The sequence below is a fragment of the Galleria mellonella genome, unplaced genomic scaffold (assembly GCF_026898425.1).
Source record: "Galleria mellonella isolate WM207_F2 unplaced genomic scaffold, CSIRO_AGI_GalMel_v1 utg165, whole genome shotgun sequence".
Lineage (NCBI taxonomy): Eukaryota > Metazoa > Arthropoda > Insecta > Lepidoptera > Pyralidae > Galleria > Galleria mellonella.
The window spans coordinates 1,363,378-1,384,273 of NW_026442009.1; the positions used below are offsets into that span (position 1 = coordinate 1,363,378).

At 31.1% G+C, this 20,896-nt stretch overlaps 1 protein-coding gene and 2 long non-coding RNA genes across 15 annotated transcripts in view; 2 read left to right on the forward strand and 1 right to left on the reverse strand.

The window, feature by feature from the left end:
- Window positions 1-16,573, reverse strand: part of LOC113519023 (uncharacterized) — a 96,751-nt gene extending 80,178 nt beyond the window's left edge. For 8 of the 12 annotated variants that reach the window (XM_052892746.1, XM_052892756.1, XM_052892755.1 and 5 more), the window contains exon 1: window positions 5,660-5,946. In XM_052892746.1, coding sequence (XP_052748706.1) covers window positions 5,660-5,819 — 160 coding nt within the window. In that variant the 5' untranslated portion in view covers window positions 5,820-5,946. Of the gene's footprint in view, window positions 1-2,350; window positions 3,049-3,158; window positions 3,259-5,659; window positions 5,947-11,704; window positions 11,783-12,072; window positions 12,291-16,447 lie in introns of those variants that run through there. The other 4 variants (XM_052892751.1, XM_052892752.1, XM_052892749.1 and 1 more) reach the window with 4 other exon arrangements.
- On the forward strand, window positions 3,270-10,156 carry LOC128200190 (uncharacterized). Of its 2 annotated transcripts, none has more exons than XR_008252588.1 (3): window positions 3,270-3,562; window positions 6,123-6,308; window positions 6,738-10,156. It is a non-coding gene; the product is annotated as an uncharacterized LOC128200190 (long non-coding RNA). The 2 variants fall into 2 exon arrangements; XR_008252589.1 differs by lacking the exon at window positions 3,270-3,562 and having other exon boundaries at window positions 6,139-6,308; window positions 6,738-6,897; window positions 8,220-10,156.
- LOC128200191 (uncharacterized) lies at window positions 13,069-17,390 on the forward strand. Its single transcript, XR_008252590.1, has 3 exons — window positions 13,069-13,099; window positions 13,215-13,345; window positions 17,222-17,390. It is a non-coding gene; the product is annotated as an uncharacterized LOC128200191 (long non-coding RNA).
- The last annotated feature ends 3,506 nt before the right edge of the window (window positions 17,391-20,896 follow it).

Here is a 20,896-nt window from a genome sequence, read left to right on the forward strand (position 1 = left end):
GAGTTGTTTTAAGAGGGACACTGGTGCCCATCTTCGTCCTCTCTTAGTCGTCTCTTACGACACCCATGGGAAAGAAAGTGGTAGCTCATTGTACGCCTGGGCACACATGGCGGATTATAGAAATATGGGCTAATATTCTATTCGCTCATATTTCGCCGAACATATGAGTATTCGAATCCATCCAAAGTCGTTAGACATAAACTAAAAATTTTATAGCAGAGAAAGTTAAGCAGGTGAATATACCACTTACTTGTAAGCAAGTAATAACTTGAAAGACATAAAATGATGTGATTGACGGTATTTTATCGTATATCTTGATTCTTTATTGGTAATCAACGATGCGTTATGAATTCGTGAAACTTCATTAGAGTTTCATCGCAGCCATTCTAACTATATTTTCATTTTACTCTAGTATCTCATTAATTTATACATGTAATATGATACTGTTTGAACCATTTAACATGCATTTTTTATATGGTTGCAAAATATATTTTTTTTTAATATTTACATTGTATCACTAAATATGGTATTAATTTCCTTTCAATTATTGTCGGATTAGTATACCAGCGTGTACAGGAAATATTAAAAAACATAATTTGTATAGCTAAACTGTATCAAAATGTTATTTACTGTAAGAATTAAAAATAATAACTTAAATTAATTGTTTCGCATTATAATATGATGAAAATATCAATGAAATCAATTCTCTTAGGAGAAATTTGGAAATAGAAAATACTTTGTGTATCTTCCCAGTTGAAAATGTTAATAATAAATGTGACAATAGGTTTACTGTAAAAAAATATTTGCTTCAATATTATTTTTGAACAGATTCATCTGTTGATGTTAGTCTGTTTGACAGGATTCTAATTTACTCTCTGTTTACAACATCGCTAACTTGGTCATTGTACGATAAAAAACACCTTGCTACGTGGAATTGTCAGTTGTACATAATCAATTTATTTCCTAACTTTTAAAATAGATAATATTATGAAATTACTTTTTCAAATTTGGTAATGGAAAAGAAATCCCTAAATAAGGCATTCAGTTATCAGTTCATCTACGTAAAATTTTCTTTGTCATTGTCGAAGGGTTTAGTAATGTAAAGGAACTAGGAATGTAAATAAATGCTTAACTGTTAATGTACCGGCAAATATTCCATATGGATCGCCATATGGAAAATAGCTTGAGTTTTATTGTATTTATGATCGTGATGAAACCGCGCCCGACCTCGGCAGCTACAATTGCACCAATGAGAGGACGTCGGGACCAGTCATCGCAATTTAAATCATTAGAGCGCCTCTAAGCCATTATAAATGAGCGTTGACTGTGAGCCCACTCCGAATATTGTTAACAAAGTTTCAGAACAACTATATAAAAACTCGAATTAGGAAAAAATATTTTTAATCAATTGTAAATATGAAAGGGAACAACTGTACTTATTTGTTATCAGAATTAAATGAAAACCTGATTTTTATGACTTTATAAAGTTTTTCAAATGATGTATGGACTGGGTTTCGTGTAGTAAAGAATGTTATTTTTGTCAAAAATTTTATCTTTCAAATAAATTTAAAGATTTAGACTAAGTAAACACTTTTGGAATGGTCCAATTACATATTGCAAGATTAATATTTTTTTCATTGCCAATAAACAATAGGCACGTAGGTATGAGGAAGCGAAAAGGAAGACCCAGTAATCGTTGTTTCCTTACTTATACGACTATGAACATATACATGTTATAAAATATATATAGGTACTTTGTATTTTGGAAACTACTGAATATACGAAATATATTTTGACGTTTATTTAATACTAGTCCGGTTACGCACGGTATAGATAGAAATTTAACAACAAACGGTTTGATTTATTGATCTAGATTTATGAGACAACCCATTTTGATCATACAATTATGAGTTAAGTTTGTTTGATAAAAAAATTATATATACGTATATGTATTTGTGTTGAATACATATACGTAAATTGAATTTTTATATTTTGTATAAGGTGATTCAATTTTCTTTTTCAATTGATTACATAGTTTATTTCCTAAAAACATTAGATCGCTCTAGTATTTATTCAATGGTTGTTATCCAAATAAGAAGTACTGCGATGATCATACTTAGATAATTATCTATTAATCGCTGCTATTTTGTTATGATACAAATTCCAATTAATTAAATAGGTAGGTACGATAGACAGACTCTAACGAATGAATGGGAGACTAATAAGTATTGGATTCTTTCAAAGTTTAGTAAAGCATTGTTACATGAGGTTAGGTGATATTTAAGGTACTTTATAAAAAAAAATGAAAAGAAAGTGGGTATTTTATAAATTTGTTTTATGACGTATTTACCATTCGGGCGTAAATCAGTGTAAGTCTTGATCCGCATTTTCTTTTCTCAATGTATCCTTTTTGATTGTCCGATAGAATGTTGACACTATATTATACCAGGTATCTTCATCACTTTACACTTCAACACTTCTGAGGGTAAACATCTCACATTCTGCGTCTTCGATAGATTAAATCAAATCATACCAGTCAGAAAGGATACAAGTTACTAAGAAAATATTATTAACAACCACTTTTCACATTGTTTTTGCACGTGACAAAACACAAGTAAAGACACTGCAAAGCAAATAAAACATATTTATAATATTTAGAATTAAAATCGACGTGCTATAGCCGCGAATCGCTTGATTTGACAGCTGCAAGCGTGCTATCCCAAATTCCCGATCCAAATATTGTACGGTGAATGAGCGCGCTTGTGCAAGAGGGATGCCAATAACAGTGAAGTGAGTTGTAGTTGTGGGGATTGGGGAACGTATCGGGAACGAGATGGGACACAAATAGAACTGGATTAATTGGATTATACTACGACCGCAATATATAAAAATTTTGATCCGTAGCTAAAATAAATGGGCAAGTAGAATCTACGAATTGTACTCGGCAATGTATTGCAAAATTTATTATGCTTTCCGTATTCGCAATGACTAATGGCTAACTAAATTGCAGCTATTAAAAAAGAAATCAAAGTATACATTTATATAGAACAGAGAGATTTGGTTATTGCTTATTGTCAAATCAAGCTATTCGATGTATTTTCTATGCTTATAGTGTATGATTGAAATATAGTATAAAATTAAACAAAAATAAAACTGACGTTGTTAATCGGATCACGACTACAGCACCGCCGTATAAACGTCAAACGCGCAGGCGCAACGCGTGTAACTGACGTACGCGTGCGCGCAAACTTCACTCCAATAGAGACTTTCGCGATTTCATGTATCGGTAACATTATTCCATGGAAGGGTGCATAATAAATTTAAAAAAAACTTGCCTTAGAATAATTGAGATTTTGTTTGATTTATAAAAAAGTAATCCTAATAATATTATAAGTGTAAAACTTCATTAATAATTTTGTTTATGTTTGTTATCAATGACCTTTAAAGAGCTAAACAGAATTATATGAATATTGATAAATAAATTACCCATATTTACAATTGTACCCATAATCAAGTGCGGACAAAGTCTTGGAATGCAGATAGTATTAGGGTAATATTAAGTGTAAGTTTTTTAATATTACAAATGTGAAAGTTTGTTATGGTGGATGGAAGGATAGATGTTTGTTACTATTTCATGCAAAAACTACTTAACGGATTTTAATGAAATTTGGTACAAGGGATATTTAGTATACTAACTCACGCCGATGAAGACGCGGGGTACAACTACTTATAAATAAAATTGGGAACGATTACACTTATATGCCTATTTTTAAGCACTTCACTGAGAACTTTATATACATACTAAAATTATTTGCAGAATAATATTAATAAAAATAATTACAATCTATATTTTTATGATATATCAAAATAAGTAATACGGTTTAGTTCCAGTTTTAAAAATTACTCTTTTTCGTTCACCAACAATTTAGCTCCTCAGGGAATGGTATTCCAAATATACTGAAATATGTGGTTCTTAAGTTGAATTTTATGTTCGTTTATCCGATCGTATTTTCAGTATCCAAGTAAAGCATCTTTGAAATAAAAGAGTGAATGTTAAAAATTTTAAAAGCGATAAAATTTCAAAAATCCTTTCTTTTGTCTCTCGTATACAAAGAATTTTGTTATTTTGTAGATTCTCTACACAATAAATAAATTCTTTTTCATTTCGACATTGTAATGTCTAAGAATCTTTTATGATTAAGATATTCAGAAATATAATAATTAAAAATTTACAAGGTCATTAAAATAGATATAATTAAAGACCATACCTATTAACCAAATGAACGTAACTATTATATCATAAACAAATTCTTATATTAATATTATTTTACAATTATTATTTCATAATATAAGTTCAACATGTTGAATTTAACATACATTGTTATAACAACATCTATAAATCTTTTTTATGCATTTTGTAAGTTTTTTGATTTCAAACTATATGTTACCTATGATTTCATTAAATTTTGATTACATCTTTTACAAAACTTTCGAAATTATTATACTTCAGAAATTCTATTCATAGAGATATGTTATTACAATGTCTTTCTTAGAGAGGTTTATAAAGACTGCATGCAGAGTAAAAAGAGTTGTAACGGTATGTTTGCCAAATCAGTCATATGATGTTAACGCTAAGTGAATGACCCCAACATTCACGATGCGAATTTGGAACAAGATGTTTTAAATCCTTTGCAAAAGTATTCTTTCTTCTTGAGTGTGTTTATGTAATGTTAACTTTTTCTTACATGTGTCTTTTATTTTTATTATGTTCTTATACTTATTATAGATACCTAATATTAAACGACGTTGTACTAATCATTAAGTATAAAATAAGTTTCACCAAATCTGTCTATTTAGATCTCCTATACTTACTTTTAATAAATTCACATGTTTGCTGCTGTGTTATTTGTTTAATCCAACTTACATATTTTATTTATTAATTATTAAATGTTTACTTTTATGTATCAGTATATTGTATAAAATGAAAAAAATCTAAGATACCAGCGCCACCTAGTGTACTGTATTAGTAATGATTCAATAAATCTATAAATATATCCACTGATTGTGTTCGTGCTTCACTTATTTAGGTATCGTTGGTAGGTTAGTATATAGATGTCGCTTTAGGCATTTTATTAATATAGTGAATAGATTAATGCCTATTACAAAATACATATATCACGATAGGATGATCATGTTTATCGACCTTGATAAGCTTCAGAAGTAAAGGTCGGAAGAAATCAGATAATGTTCTAGATTATAATAGACGATTTAATTATCTTTTAAGAAATACGTAATAATAATACGTTATTAACTTATTTATTAGATAAATAGTCTACAAAATCTTTGCATACACTATCATAATAATTATGTCAATTGATTAAATAACACAAGTATTTATTATCACAAACGATTACCTGTTGTAATAATAAATATCTGTGGTGGTTTATTCATTTTACGAAAAAATAATATCTAGGAACGACAATCTCCAACATCAAAACAATAGGTATTCAGGAAACAACTACGTACAAAATCAATTAAATCGGTAACGTAAGCAGTAGTAAATATAATACATCACTGATTTTCATTTATTTTTATATCGTCTGTTTTATAATAATCTACGTCATTCTTCTATAAAGTTTTTATCATTACTTTTATTTACCTTTATGCCGCTGAAGTTGCTTTTTATGTCTTCTACGTCTTTTCTTGCGTTTTATTTTATTATCAGTTATAACTTCAGTTATTTGTAATCGTTCTTCTGAATACGCACTTCTTGCAAGGTCTAAAATTTTCCCAAAAATACACAACACAAGAGCAATCATTTTTGTGAATGATATATTTCAAAATCCTTTATCAATGTCAATATAATAGTTTTATCTTAAAACACTTAAACACGACCTTTTCTTTCTCCTTCTTATGTTGAGATTTAGAACCAGTTTTTTGACTTTGCGTTTTCTATTTTTATTAGTAAGTGCGATTTTGTTTATCTTTGCGTTCACTGTTAAGGTCCACATAACCTCGACCGTCAATATTTTAATAGATACTGCACTTCTATAAATAATTATTCCGAAAATACTCTGTAAATTTATCTTTCGCACGAGAATTAATAAAGACTTTATCAATAGGTTATCACTGACGCGAGCTGTGGAGAGGCGAACATGACTGCGCGTACATCATGAACTAACGCTACGGGAGCCTTCGTGTGTTTTCTAAATATGGTTAAAAATAAACATCATATGCAGCAAATAAATTTTAAACAGATGTTGCTTAATAATATTTTCATTGATTCTAGCAATCGTCGAACCTATTATGTAAGTTGTAACTTATACATTCTACGTCAAAGTTGTTTACCTAAATGCAGCATATAATAAATATAGCTAAATACAGTCTGTTAACTAGTAACAATTTATTTTACTTTTATTTTTTTATGATAAATATTTAAAAAATAAATTTATTTATGCAGTAATTATTTAATATGACGTGCTAAAGAAGGGTCAAATAAAAAATATCCCTAACCGGCAAGCATGTATGAAAAGATTGATTAATGTAGAGGGACCAAAAGCGGCCTGTTTGAGTCGAAGCATTTGGCATTCTATTGTTCCTGCCTACCCTAATGGAAGATAAGCGAGACAGACATGTACAGATATATATGTAAGAATATATATTATTTGACATCTTCAGTAATTTCTACAGAACGTAAGATTATTAAGTAATAACCACTAATAATACATTTATTTCAGTTAATTTATAAAGAATTATCAAAGTCAACGAACTTACAAACATTATAATAGAAGATAAGGCGGAAGAAAGGGGGAGACCAATACATAGTTACATCAGGAAGATCAAGGAAAAAGTCGATGCTATGTCGTATCAAGAGGTGAAGAGTCGCTGAAAATCGTAGTGAGTGGCAAGAGCGCCACCAACAAAAGCACAGCTCTTAAATAGATTATTTCTTTTTAATGAATGATAATGGAATGGTAACCCCGCCTGTGCTATCTGTATACATTGGCGGGGTACCAGTGAGAGATGATAGGTGAGAATGAAAAAGCAGGTCAATTAGCCCATCGTGATGAATTAACTTGGAATTCAGCACGATGGTTTCCAGGGAGGACTACGTGGAGGTAGACTTTTTTGGGCATATTACTAACAATGAAACTGGTAGTCCGCATTATTAACAAACCCCTCTTAAATAGGACAGATAGATAGATATCAATGTCGATCTAATAATGAAATTAATGCAAAATATGCAAAGATCACTTCATACCTAGATATCAAAAAGGTCAAAAAGAATCACTGCGAAAGATCTCGAATAATTTTACTTTAAAGTTGTGTCTGAAGATTAAGTAATTTAATTACAGTAATTTTAATTATAATAATTACTAAGTTAATAAATAGAACATTTATATTTTTTAAAGAAATGAAGAAATCGTTTGTAACTTGCAATCGAAGAAACACTCTTCAATTCTTCGTTTAATACCTAGAAACTTGCACTTTCCATTTACGTATAAAGGGTATCTTGGGCGACACAGTATACTCTATTATGTCTTTGGTACTCTTTATATTTACCTATAAGCGATGGTAACCACTCCATCAGGTGGGTTATCAACTTGTTTGCCATTTTAAGTTGCATAAAAAAATATCTTTATATAATAGTTTAGCTACCTCGTCCAGCTATTAAATAACGAATAATTAGTGTAAGTACAGGTGTGCGCGTTGTTATTCACAATATAGGTAAATAGATACGATACTCGTGTGTCAATGTCAAAGCAAAAGGCATACGTATATAGATTATATGTGTGAATACATAGATCAATAAGTCTTTGTTAACAAGCAAGTATAATAATTGTTTTATAAGAGACGGGAATAAACGCGATCTTTTAATTAAACTATGATGATTTACCTAAATTATAACAACGTTTCGATCTGGTTACAGATTCCAAAAGTTATTATAAGTTTAATAATTATCTATTTATTAAACAATTTGCATTTTAATGATTGTTATTTTGTGATATTAAAAATTTAATAACATACAAACTGAAATCTCACTGAAAGACTGACTAAAATTGAAAGAGGACAGATCGTGCATCCAACATCATACTTCGCCCCCAAACTGACTTTCAAGACGTAGGTCATAAGTCGGCCAAACTTAGGTGGGATTGGGTGGGTTACATTAACCGTATAGTTAGATAGATAGATAGATAATTTATTTTCATTACTTACAGCATATTCGTTCTCGATAAGTAGACAAAGATCTCCACCCGGTGGGTACCTACTGATGAACGGCATTGCTGAAGCCGGCCAAGGAAGCGATTTTATTTTAATTTACATTAAAACTGGACTAGCTGAGATGACGCTGAACTGGAAGTTTTGGTAGGAAATGGGAGAGATATTTGCTTAGCAATAGAACATCACGGGATCTGTGTCATGGGTTAATAATAGAATAGAATAAATGGAATTCAATATCATTAACATCCTTCTAAGGATAAGGATATATTTATGTTATTTTTCGACCCATGTTTCTTAGAGAAATTTGATCAGTTACTCTGATAGAATACTTTCTTAAAAGATCCTAATAGTTTTTAATTTCACCGTATATATATATATATAAGAAATGCTGATTTTTTGTTAAATCGAATACCACACCTTTAATAATTATACTAATAATACCTCAGAGTATATTATTGCTTTATTACGCTCTATTTACTTTCTATAAGATGCGTTTTGACTTCATAAGTGTAGCAGTCCACTTTTACCTACACATATAAGGAGCGAAAGTTGATATTCGTATATGTACCTGTCATTATTATCTATTCTTTAATCTTTACACAATGCAATAGAAAGGACACTATTTGTAATAAAACTGAACAAATTTATCCTAAACATAAGAATATTTTTTTATATACAAAATTTATTAGATATGTGATATCACACGAATAGAGTGAAGGATATTTTTTTGTAATTAGTATTTGAACCTGCTTCGTGAAAGTAGATCAGTTTTTAAATATAATAATTGATTTACAAATTGTTATAATATTTCTATTAAAACCTGTGTAATAGTTTTGTAATCGGTATTGTAAGCTTGTTTGCCATTCTAAGTTGCATAAAAAGAAATTAGTGTTCGTGATTGTTTAGAGGAGGCGGTTCTCATTTTTTATAAGGCAACTAACTCACTTGCATGCCGCTCTGATTATCAGCTGTAGTAGTTTAAAAAAAAACATATTTCCTTGTAGAGCATTGGTTACAATATAACAGTGATTCAAATCTCTATTATAAAGTACATACTAGTAAATCGAATCGTACATTTAGTAACAAATTTTAAAAGTGTATTAAGGACAAATCATTTAAATAGACTGTGAATATAATCTTATAATTTCTGCTGTGCGGTCCCAGCATAGACTGCGCCACCTCCTCCTTTGCTATGAGTATTTTAAGCGGCGACTAAGAGAACTTAATGGTCGAGGGATGGGCAGCAACGTTCTTCTTAAAACATTATCAGAAGCATAACTGCGGTTACCAACCTGCCTGCCAAACGTGGTACCTACTGGCAAAATCTCTCAATTGAGGGAGGTCTATGTTCAGCAGCGAGCAGTTAATGGCTGATATGATGATGGTAATTTTAACTAAGAAAATCTTATATAGTTTTTAATTGAATTATTTATATGATTTAAACTATTGAATGGTAAGAATTATTAAGTGCATAGTTACATACTCGAATTTATTACTACTGTTAATAACATTACAACAATTCCAATAGAGATGTTTGGCGCATGTTCATATGCGAGGTGACAAGAGGCACTTAACCTATTTTTAGATCTTAGAACGGTTATAAATATCATACATACGAAATACGTATTGTAATATTACGTGTTTGTTTATGTTCTGGTTCCTAACATATGTTTAGTTGACGTCAAATTAAAAGTCAGAAATATATAAACGTTTAATAGACACTTTAGATTGAAAATATTTTTTATTTAGTTCGCGGAATTGTATGTTATACAATTATTATAGGATCATTATTACAGCGTGAATTTACTGGGTACAGAGAAATAACACCTGAGTCCTCAGGAATGGCAACGCATGGGGGGTATCATGGGCGAAACAGTATACTCTGTTATGTCCATGGTACTGCTCATGTCTATAGGCGACGGTTACCACTTTCCATGAGGTGGGCCGCGTCAGCTTGTTTGCATTCTAAGTTGTATAAAAAAAATCATCATGGGAGCCAACCTAATGGTTTGCAAAAAAAAAAATCTAAATCAATTCAGAACTTCATTGGTGTCTATTACTACTTTTTCTTTCGAGCCAGGCAGTCTAAATATATTTGCACCAGAATTTAAGGGCTTCCATACCAATCTTGTAATGTGACAAAAATATTGATGAATTTATTAGTAAACTCCTTTTGAAAGTCACAAATCACATTTTCTCACTGAAGGAAGAGTGACGCTTGGTTAACTCTCTGCAAGAGCGCAGTCGGCCGTAGTTCAGGGCCCTAGGGAGAAAAACTGATGGACTATGGGGCAGTGCCTATCTAAGAACGCAATCTTTTGACTTCGTCTATCTTTTATTCGTCCACGCTGGTTGGGATATGCTCATTCTTATTATGTCATCATACTTTTGTCACTATATGAATCCTAAGATCAATGTTATCTTACTAATTCTTTTTCTTACTAATATAATAAAATTGTAACTAGATGGTGTTTGGGCATGGGAGATATTTAGGAAGAATTTATATGAGGAGTTTTAATACGAGCATTAGAAGACAAAATATATTTTTTTAGAAATTTTGTCTATCTATCTGTCTGTATGTTTATTTAGGCGTCATATAAAAATTGCTGCACCAAATTAGAGATTATTTTTATTCTATTTTTGAAGGCTTCACTTAAACTCTGGTATGTTTTATCTAGATACGCCATCAAAAGTGGTCTAATTTATTGGTTTTTCTACTTCTGAAATCCTCGCATACGAAGTAAAGCTAGTATATATGCATATAGTATATGCTTAGGTTATGGAATTTTTTTTTTTTTTTTACAACACAGGGGGCAAACGAGCATGCGGCTCACCTGATGGTAAGTGACTACCGCCGCCCATGATCACCCACAACACCTACGGCATTGCAGGTGTGCTGCCGGCCTTTTAAAAAGGAATATGCTCTTTAAAGGAATAAGCACACTGTCGAGGTTTCCTAAATGATTACAGCATGGGGTTCTTTAACAAATGCGTAAAGAGGTTTATTTAGGGCAGGCAACGTTCGCGTAATGTAAGGGACATTAGTATTACAAGCGTTCATAGGCTATGGTAAACGCTTACTGTCAGGTGGGCCGTATTCTTGTTTGCAACCTCAGGGCAGTAAAAAAATAGTATCACGTACAAAAAGCCCAAAATATACAATCAAAGATTACTAATTACGATTACTAGTTAGTAAGGTTTGTTGTAAAACTGTTGGCAAAATACTATTATAAATTTTGTAGAAATGTAACAAAAATATGATTTTCCTTGTTTAGAACAAGAAACATTACATTTTTTTTAAATATAAGCGATTCTGCTTATGCCTTATCTTAAGATTTTTTTAGTCAGTTTAATTATTTTTTTTATTGAAAAGTTTTAATTAGAAAGTTCATATATCTTTTTAATATTTGACGAACAATTGAAAGTTTAAATAACATTAAAGTAATATTACTTGTCAAATTAAAATAAAATTATCTCTTACCCAACATTCTGTTAATTTCTCCTTTTTCAGTCATTCTCTTCGTCCGAGCTATTCATTTCATCACGTAACACAGTACACCTGCAAAAAAAATATAAAATAGTATATTACAACACAATGTTACTTTATTCTTAAAAAAAATGTCAATAACCAGTATTCTGTTCCTATACTCCGCATTTGGGATACAACGATATTTCAGGCAAAAATTGATTTTTCAATTTCCCAGACCATTGCCTAGCTACTACGTACTTAATAATTTTATCAAAAACATGATATTTTATTGAAGAAATACCAGTTTGAATGACGTATTTCACGTATCGTACAAGTAAGGAGTAGTAATTAAATTATAATATCTGCGAATAAAGTTATACCTTAACAAAATGCGATAAATCCTTTTAAAGCACTATAAGCACAACAAATTAACTAACACAGACACAAAATTGAAACAATTGAAAGAACTATTTTGAAATATGTTAAAAATATATATTTTTTAAACAATCACATTATTTGCACTTATTAGTAGTATGTTTATGAAAGAAATTTTGGGATATATTGTAAAGATTTTCCCGATCATGGCAGAGGCATCGCGTTGAGGGTTGGAAGTCGAGCCTGCGGAAATGCACGACTACTACCGACAGGAGCCGAATGCAAATGTCATACAGAGGCGGAATTAGAACTGTGACCTCTTTAAAAGGAAAAGGCCTTAGTACCTTTCTACTTGTTAATATTATTGTTAATGTTATTAACATTTTTTTAAATAAAAATACTAACTTATGTGTATCAACCTGTAAGTAAGAACACACAATATTAATATAGGTTGATGATAGAAATATAAAAATATTTAACTGCCGTTAGTAAACTACTAATACAGTTGTGTGAAATATTACAATAATGCAACACGAATAATGATGATTATGGTATGATTATGATATTAATTGATGATTATGATTAATGTTATGAAAAGTTTCTGTATTTGGCTTCATATACCAAAAACAAACTCTTGAGCTCATTAACTATTTACCTAGTTACTTATGTAATTTTGTAAATGTTTTGTACTTACTATTCAAAACTATAAATTTCATTAATGTTATTTATATTTCCAAATTAAAAGTACCCGTAATCGGCGAGCATGTATGAAAAGATTGATGAATGTGGAAGAAGCGAAAGAGGTTTGTTTGAATCGAAGCATTTGGCGTTCCATTGTTTCTGCCTACCCTAATGGGAGACAGATATGTATGTATGTATATATATTTCCAAATATGTTATATATTCGATTCTTAGTTCGACCCTGTGAAATTAGCCACCCTGCGGAGAGGTCGTCGCCATATTTTTCACGCATGCGCCTTAATTTTCTCATATACGGAACAATCACTACCTATCAGTACCTACATGTTGACGGTGTGTTACCAGTCTAATTATTTACACTATGTTTTAAATTTGGAAATCTGAAACATTATTTCTATTTAATAACTAGCTGTTATTTTGAAGATTTATTTAATTTATTAATTTACAGGTTTTACTCTGTACTATTATGTGCGTAATAAGAGCTACTGACATCCGAACTGACAGAAGGAACGATCAATATTATGACGTCATGTCATTGAAAGTGTATTAAGAGAATGTTCAATCCGGATACGGAACTAGGTATGCATCTATTACAGCTATAAATATCTCTACGTCGCTTCTATTCCTATTTATAGACTTTGTCTTGTGTCAAATAATTAAAAGCTATATTTCGCATTTCTGTCCGCGTGAATTACGAGAGTATTGTATATATATATGTGTATTTACAAAAATTTCATTCAATTCAATCTAACAATTTATGAATGCAATTTATTCGACTAAACAGATGGTATTTACTCAATACTAACAAATATCCATATATGTCTACTAACTTTCATATTGAAAGAAATGCTCAGTTGTACATCCTTTTATATCAACACTCTGAGTCTCATACGGAATTTGCAGAGTACCAGAGTGAATCGAGTGAAAACAGGTTTCATCTTCACGTAATTGTTATCTTACTTTACTTATTTTCCTTTGTTATTAATAGAACTAATTTTAAATTATTGTCATTATTTTATTGAAATAGTATTAATAATTACCAAAAAAAAATGAGTCCAGAAATGAAAATTCTGAGTTTCTTGTACTAATATAATAAGTAAATGTGTCGTGACTATTGAGTGTATGTAATTCTGATAAAACTTTAATATTTTTTTCGAATATATAAAATATTTACTATCTAATTTTATCAAGTCTTTTGGAAAACAAGATGTTACTTAGTTTTTGAATATAATCTACCTACTGTTTATGAGGGAAGGTATATATATATATATATATATATATATATATATATATATATATATATATATATATATATATATGTAGGGTATATTATTAGTAATGGGGAGTAACTTCCTCATAACTAGCAATATAATTTCTCAAGTCGACATGCATGTGGTCCACGGAAACGATCGTAGTGAATTCCTAATGAATTCACTACAATGGGCTAACTATCCTGACTTTATACTCAATGCTTCATCTGTCACTATTGTCTGGCCATTGTATACAGGTAGTATAGGTAGGTGTACCATTTAACTTTTATCTTACAAAAATAAATTATCGTTTACTATTATTTGAGATAAAAATTCCGAGTATGACTACATCCCGTCATGAATATTTTGCGATTAACTTCTTAAATTATATATAATATCCTAATCACAAAAGCTTAGTCAGCCTGTAATTAACAGATGCGCAATACGCGTGGTCGATAGCATAGAGAAGGCGTGTTTAAGCTACGGCCCGCATGCACTGATAAGTACATCCTCAGGCCACTCAATACGGGAAGTTCTATAGACTTCCCCTTTGCTTACTAATGTTTTAAAGAACGACCAGTCGCAGCATTTTTTATTACATTACTACTAGGTATCTATGCGTCTGACATATGCGTCATCTAATCTTAAGAGTTCCTAAACCGTCTTTGTATGAGATACCGTACCCATGTACAAATTCATTTATTATGTATGTAGATTTAGGTTAAAGACCTTCAAAAATTTTCAATATTAGCGTTACGTAATACTTGGATACCCCTTCATTGTTAGCATTTTTTTTTATTGAGTGATAATGAAATTGTCACCCCGCTTGCGCTATCGGTATACGCTGGCGAGGCACCAGTGAGGGATGATAGGTGACGGTGAAAGCAGGTCAGTTAGTCCATAGTGATAAATTGCACTAGAATTAACCACGATGGTTTCCAGGGGGAACCACGTGGAGGTCGACCTGATAGGGTGTATTGCTAGCAATGGGGCAGTTAGACCTCATTACTTACAATCCCTTTCGCCCTCATTGTTAGCATTATACCGTACTAAGTCGATTTCCACGCGGTATCCTCGGTCGGTAAACCTTGATCTTGAGATCATGGATTTAATCAAGATGGGTTAACTAACTTGATTTATCTTCACCTATCATCTCTCACTGGTGCACCGCCAACGTGTACCGATAGTGCAAGTGGGATTAACATTCCATTAAAAAAATACTAAAAACACTGTCAATTCAACTGTATAGCTAATTTAATATTTGGTTACACTTATAACATCCAATTGTAATATTAAAAATATAGGAATGAATTCTATTATAAAATCATCTAAATGGGTTCAGGATTATATGTATTGGTAATCATGCGCAATACAATACAGATAAGTTTCTTCCCGCGAGCACTTAGATTGTGAAATGTATTTCTCCCAAAAGTTTTCTCTATAGACTATTAGCATTCTTTAGGGACTGAGATTTTTAAAGAGTCGGCAATGTACACATAACACTCCGTTTGTTTGTTGGTATCCATAAGTTACGATAACCATTTACCATCAGACAGGCCGTATGCCTGTATGCCACTATATAAAACATAACCTACCATAATTGTACTGTACCAGTATCGGTACCTGCCCATAGAAATAGCTGGTCTACGCAATCGCATTTGCTTAATTTGCTTCTATTATAAAATACGCGAAATTTGATTGTCTAAAAACGAGAAGTTGAGTACATCTGATTAGTTCTACAAGGCCGGTTGCTGCCTCATAAGGACAGAGCCGACATTCAATGATAATGATCGTTAACGTCATTCAGGTATTTAAGGATTTGTTACATTAATGTTATTGGTTCACCTATTGTTCTTTGAGCAGATATTTTTGACAATGGTAATAAATAATTGATGATTTATATTATGAAAAAAAAAAATGTTCCACAGTGAAAATAATAGATATACAAATAATATAGACCAATTGGAATATCTAAAAGATTTGGTATCTACACAATAATTTAAATAATATTCCAAGATTGATCCAACATCCTGACAGCAATTTCGCATAACTTAACTTTCAAATTCATTACTTGAAATAAGATTACGCGTGAACATCAATTTCCACCCACTCCTTCATAAAATTGCAATAAGAATGTTTGGTATAATATTGATTAAGTAAGTACACTTCACAAATTTTTACCAAGTATTTTTTTGTAATTATAAGAAACTTACAGAAAATATAATTTCATATTGATATTGTATTATTCTTACATTTGGATTCGCGTATATACTTTACTGAAATGGTATTATTAATTTACATATCCCAATCAGAATAATAACATCTGAATAACTAAAAGTCATTGTATAAGTATTGACTTTAAATGCAGCTGTTTCAAATGAGCCGATCAACAGGATACTTTTGGAAAAAACTGGTAAAATCTATAATTTACCTGAAGGTTGTATATGTAATGTATTATTTTCCAATAACTTAGAACCAGGATAATGCACTAATCACCACACATGCACAAAACACTTCACTGCACTTTACGAAATATGTTCCGCCTGTATCGAAAATTTCAAACCAACTGAATATGTAAGGTCGTATTGTATGACTCTAAATTAATCGTGTTATTTAAGCAAAATGATTCTTAATTACGTTCTGTTTAAGGTTTGTTTTACCATGAAAGTACATTTCCGATTAAAACAGTTCTAAACTTCTTTTATAGAAACTGATAGCAATTTAATTAACATTATTATGGTGTCGTTAATTCCATGACTAGTTATATCAAAAGAATGCAAAAGTATAGCTACTTGTATTTCCATTAAAATGGCACAAGTTCAGGAACTTCAATGCTTTGTTTTTTACACGTTAACAAATGAGCTGTGTAAACAAAGTAGTTTTGTGTATAAAATTTAGTAAATCAGTAAAAAAATAGAAAAAGCACAAACATGAAAGAAAGAAGAAAAACAAAATATTATAACACCTTTTATAATTAATCGCAATAATAATTTCAATAGCAATTTAAACACATAATAATTGTGTCAATTTGATAAAAAGGTAAACAGTAGATAACGACCAATTATATACAAATGCTCAACAAAATTAGTTTAGCAATTTATTATCAGATAATTAAATATGTATTGGATTCGCACTTCGCGTAATTACAAATGTTGCGTGTGACCGACGCGCGAACAAGTTAGAACTCTCAACTGTTTTATTTTAGAGCTGGCACAACACACGGCCGTGGAAATGTTGCAAAGGTGTATGTGGCTATTCAAATCCTATGAGCGATGTCCAATGTCGTTCATTGACTGCGGTGTCTTGTATATTATTAATTGACTAATATATTAGTGCTATTTAACAGAAATAAAAGCGTGAAATTGTTTTTCATGGTTGTATTGTTTCGTTTTGTTAAAGAACGAGCGAAACTGACAGTTATGATGCTTCATTTCTTTCCTTTCTTTACGAATTCTAATTCATGTATATTTATTTCATTTTTATTTCAGTTATTAACTGTCTGTTGCTGAACATAAACTTTTCCTATAAGGAGAATTTTGCAACTAGTTGCTACGCTTGGCAAGTGGGTTGGTAATAGCAGTTAGGCTTTTAGAGATGTTTTAAGAGGAACATTGCTGCTCATCTCTGTTCCCTTAATCACCTTTTACGACACCTACGGGAAAAGAAGGAGTGGCCTATTCTATGCCGGGATACTCACGACGATGTATACCTATATGTTACATATAATTTCAATATAATCAGTACTGTATGACATTATAGTATTAAGTTAGGTTTTTACCTTCTCGACTTATGTCGACTTTAATGTATATGTCCTGTAATCTACAGGAAGAAAGGTACATATGTTCGTTGAGATTTTTTTATGTCCTTTTTCTCCTACCTTGCCCTCTCCTTTGTTGAGTGTTTATGTGTGAAATTTGAAATTTGTGAATGGTTGTTTATAATGATTGATAATTCTGGTGTATTTATTGAATGTTATGTGTTAGTTATTCGTTGTGTGGTTGATGACTGTTGCGTATCTTGAATGTGATGATTTTGTGTATTGTACACGAAAACGTTATCTCCCAATACTTTACTGAGTATGGTTGATGTGTCTACGGCTGCTTGTTTTTGTAAAATGGTAATGTCAACGTTGGTGTTTAGCTTATTTATGTATTTTTTAATATTTTTAGCTACTATTCCTGTTGCGTCTATCACTATCGGGATAATAATTGTTTGTATGTATTCCACAAACGACTTTCTTCAGGTTTACGAAGGTATTATTTGCTTTTCAATTTCCTTAGCGCCTATATTGTAATCAGAAGGTGCAGTTATAACTGTTAAATATGTTTTTTATCTATACATATTCAAACGTCTATTATGTGAACGTGCATGATTTTTGGGCAGACACTAGTAGATATACTGAACAACATAATTATGTCCTTTGACATAATAGGTCCCGACCTGTTTCTCGGATCCCGATATTTCTTATCTTTACAAGCATATATACGACACCTTTCGTCTGCTGGCTCTTTGAGTACGTCACGTTGATGTTGTCGTATCATTAAGATTTTGTCCTGAATGGCAAATATTGACGGCTTGGGCATATCTGCTGTTTTTTAATCAAGCTAAATGAAAATTTACTATCTGTCTATGTATAATACATAATATTATATTATATATTGTTTTCTCAATGTCATCGGTTTTCGTAAGTTTGTGTATCTATAGTAAGTAAACTGTATTATTTTGTAAGAAACAATGAAGAGTATATATCTGTATTACGTCTGTAGATGATGGTGACCACTTTTCATCAGACGGACAATCAGACGGGCAAGGCTTTATTCACAATAACAACAGAATGCAAATGCAATGGAATGAAACTTAGAATACTAAGTTGCATAAAAATGTATGGGTATCATTGGTACCTTTTATCTTAAATTAAAATATTTAATGTTTTATTTTTGAAAAAATAATACATGCTGTATTATTTGTAACTTCGTATTTATGAAATAGTTAATTTAAGATATGGTTCATCCAAACACACGTCCAAATATAAAATGTACTTTCAAATTTATTACAACTGTATCCTTACTCTTATCATGTACTCAGGATTCTTCCTGAGGATGTACTATAGTAAAATACAAAATAATCTGGGTTAATACGAGTGGGTTACGATAATTTTGTTGTGATAATTTTTTTCTTTGACTCACCTGGCTTATGTATTAGTTGCCAGTAAAGCAAACTTTAATATTTTTTTTTGTTTTTATAAAAAGAAATATCATACAAAAGTTGAATTGGGTTCTCATGGAGTTTCATGGTTTGTTTAAATTTATTATTGATATTCAACGCGATGTAGCTACAATTTTTTTTTGATGGGTGAAAATGGTATGGGAGCCCCGCCTGCGCTAATGGGATACGCTGGCGAAGCACCAGTGAAGGGTGATAGATGAGAATGAAAATAAGCCAGTTAGCCCATCATGATGAATTCATCAGTAATTAACCATGATAGTTTCCAGGGAGAACCGCGAGGTGGTCGACTTGGTTGGGTATATTGCTAACAATGGAATTCTCAATCTCCATTACTAACAATCCCTTTCCCCCCTGCAGCTACAATTGACTTTATATTCCGGTTGATTCTGTTAAGTTCAAAGTTAAAGCCGAACATTCAAAGGTCCAAAGCTAGGTTTAAAGATTGGGTTAGCCCTATCGCATTATATTTTTTTTATATCGGAGCATTTTATATCAGATTTTATATTTGATAATGCAGACAAATTATTGATAATTATAATAATAAAAAAATAAATTTGTTTCTACGTTACTTTTAGGTATCAATGAATTAGGTCAAAAAATACCTTGTAATCATAGTACCTGAGGAACTTGTAGTAATATGTTACAGCTATTTTTATAAACTGTCACATATTAAAATAAAACAAACAAGACGTATGAAAAATTTTCTTTATCTCTATGATAATGTCTAAAAATAAATATTTTGATATTTCAACTGATTAGCCGGTTTGTTTTTGAAGGGCTATGGTCAGTTATATATTAATAAAACTAAAGTTATCTGAAATGAACTTTCGAGATTTTATTTAATTAAAAAGTGTTTTTATACCGTTAAATTATTTATAATAGTAAAATTTACGCAACGTCTTATTTATTCCATAGATGTGAACTGTGCTATAGACATTACAGAATATTCTACGGTGTCTATCGAAATATCATTCATCATCATCATCATATCAGCCGTTAACTGTCTACTGATGAACATAGATCCTCCTAAGGGAGGTTTTGCCAGTAGTTGCCATGTTTGTCAAGCGAGTTCGTAACAGCAGTTAGGCTTTTGGTGATGTTTTAAAAGAGACGTTGCTGCTCATCCCTCGATCATTAGGTTTCCTTAGTCGCCTATTACGACACTCATGGGATGTGACATGTGTGGCCCATTTCATAGTGGGACTATACAGTAAATCGTTTATGTTATATTAATTTTTTGAACGCTACGGTGTTGTAGTGAAGATACTGATACCGAAATCCCTACCACTAATTTTGCTGCGAGAGTGAGATAGAAGAAGCTTCATAATTAGATGACCTTGTATTGTAGAGTGAATATCTTAAATTATGTCATTATATGATAATACTGCAACAAATATACTAGGGAATGATAAAAATTATACTCTGTATGTACCGTATGTCTACGTTTGCGGTCGGTCAATGAACTTATGTTAGGTAGCTGTTACATACCGAGACATGTGATATGGCTGATGTTTATATAACAAATACAATAAAAAATTGATAATTTCATACGTTTAGTACAAAAACAATTTCTTTTTCGTATATTTTAGTATAGTCTGTAATTAAATTCATCATAAATAATGCCACAAATAATTATCAAAACGTTCTTCAAACT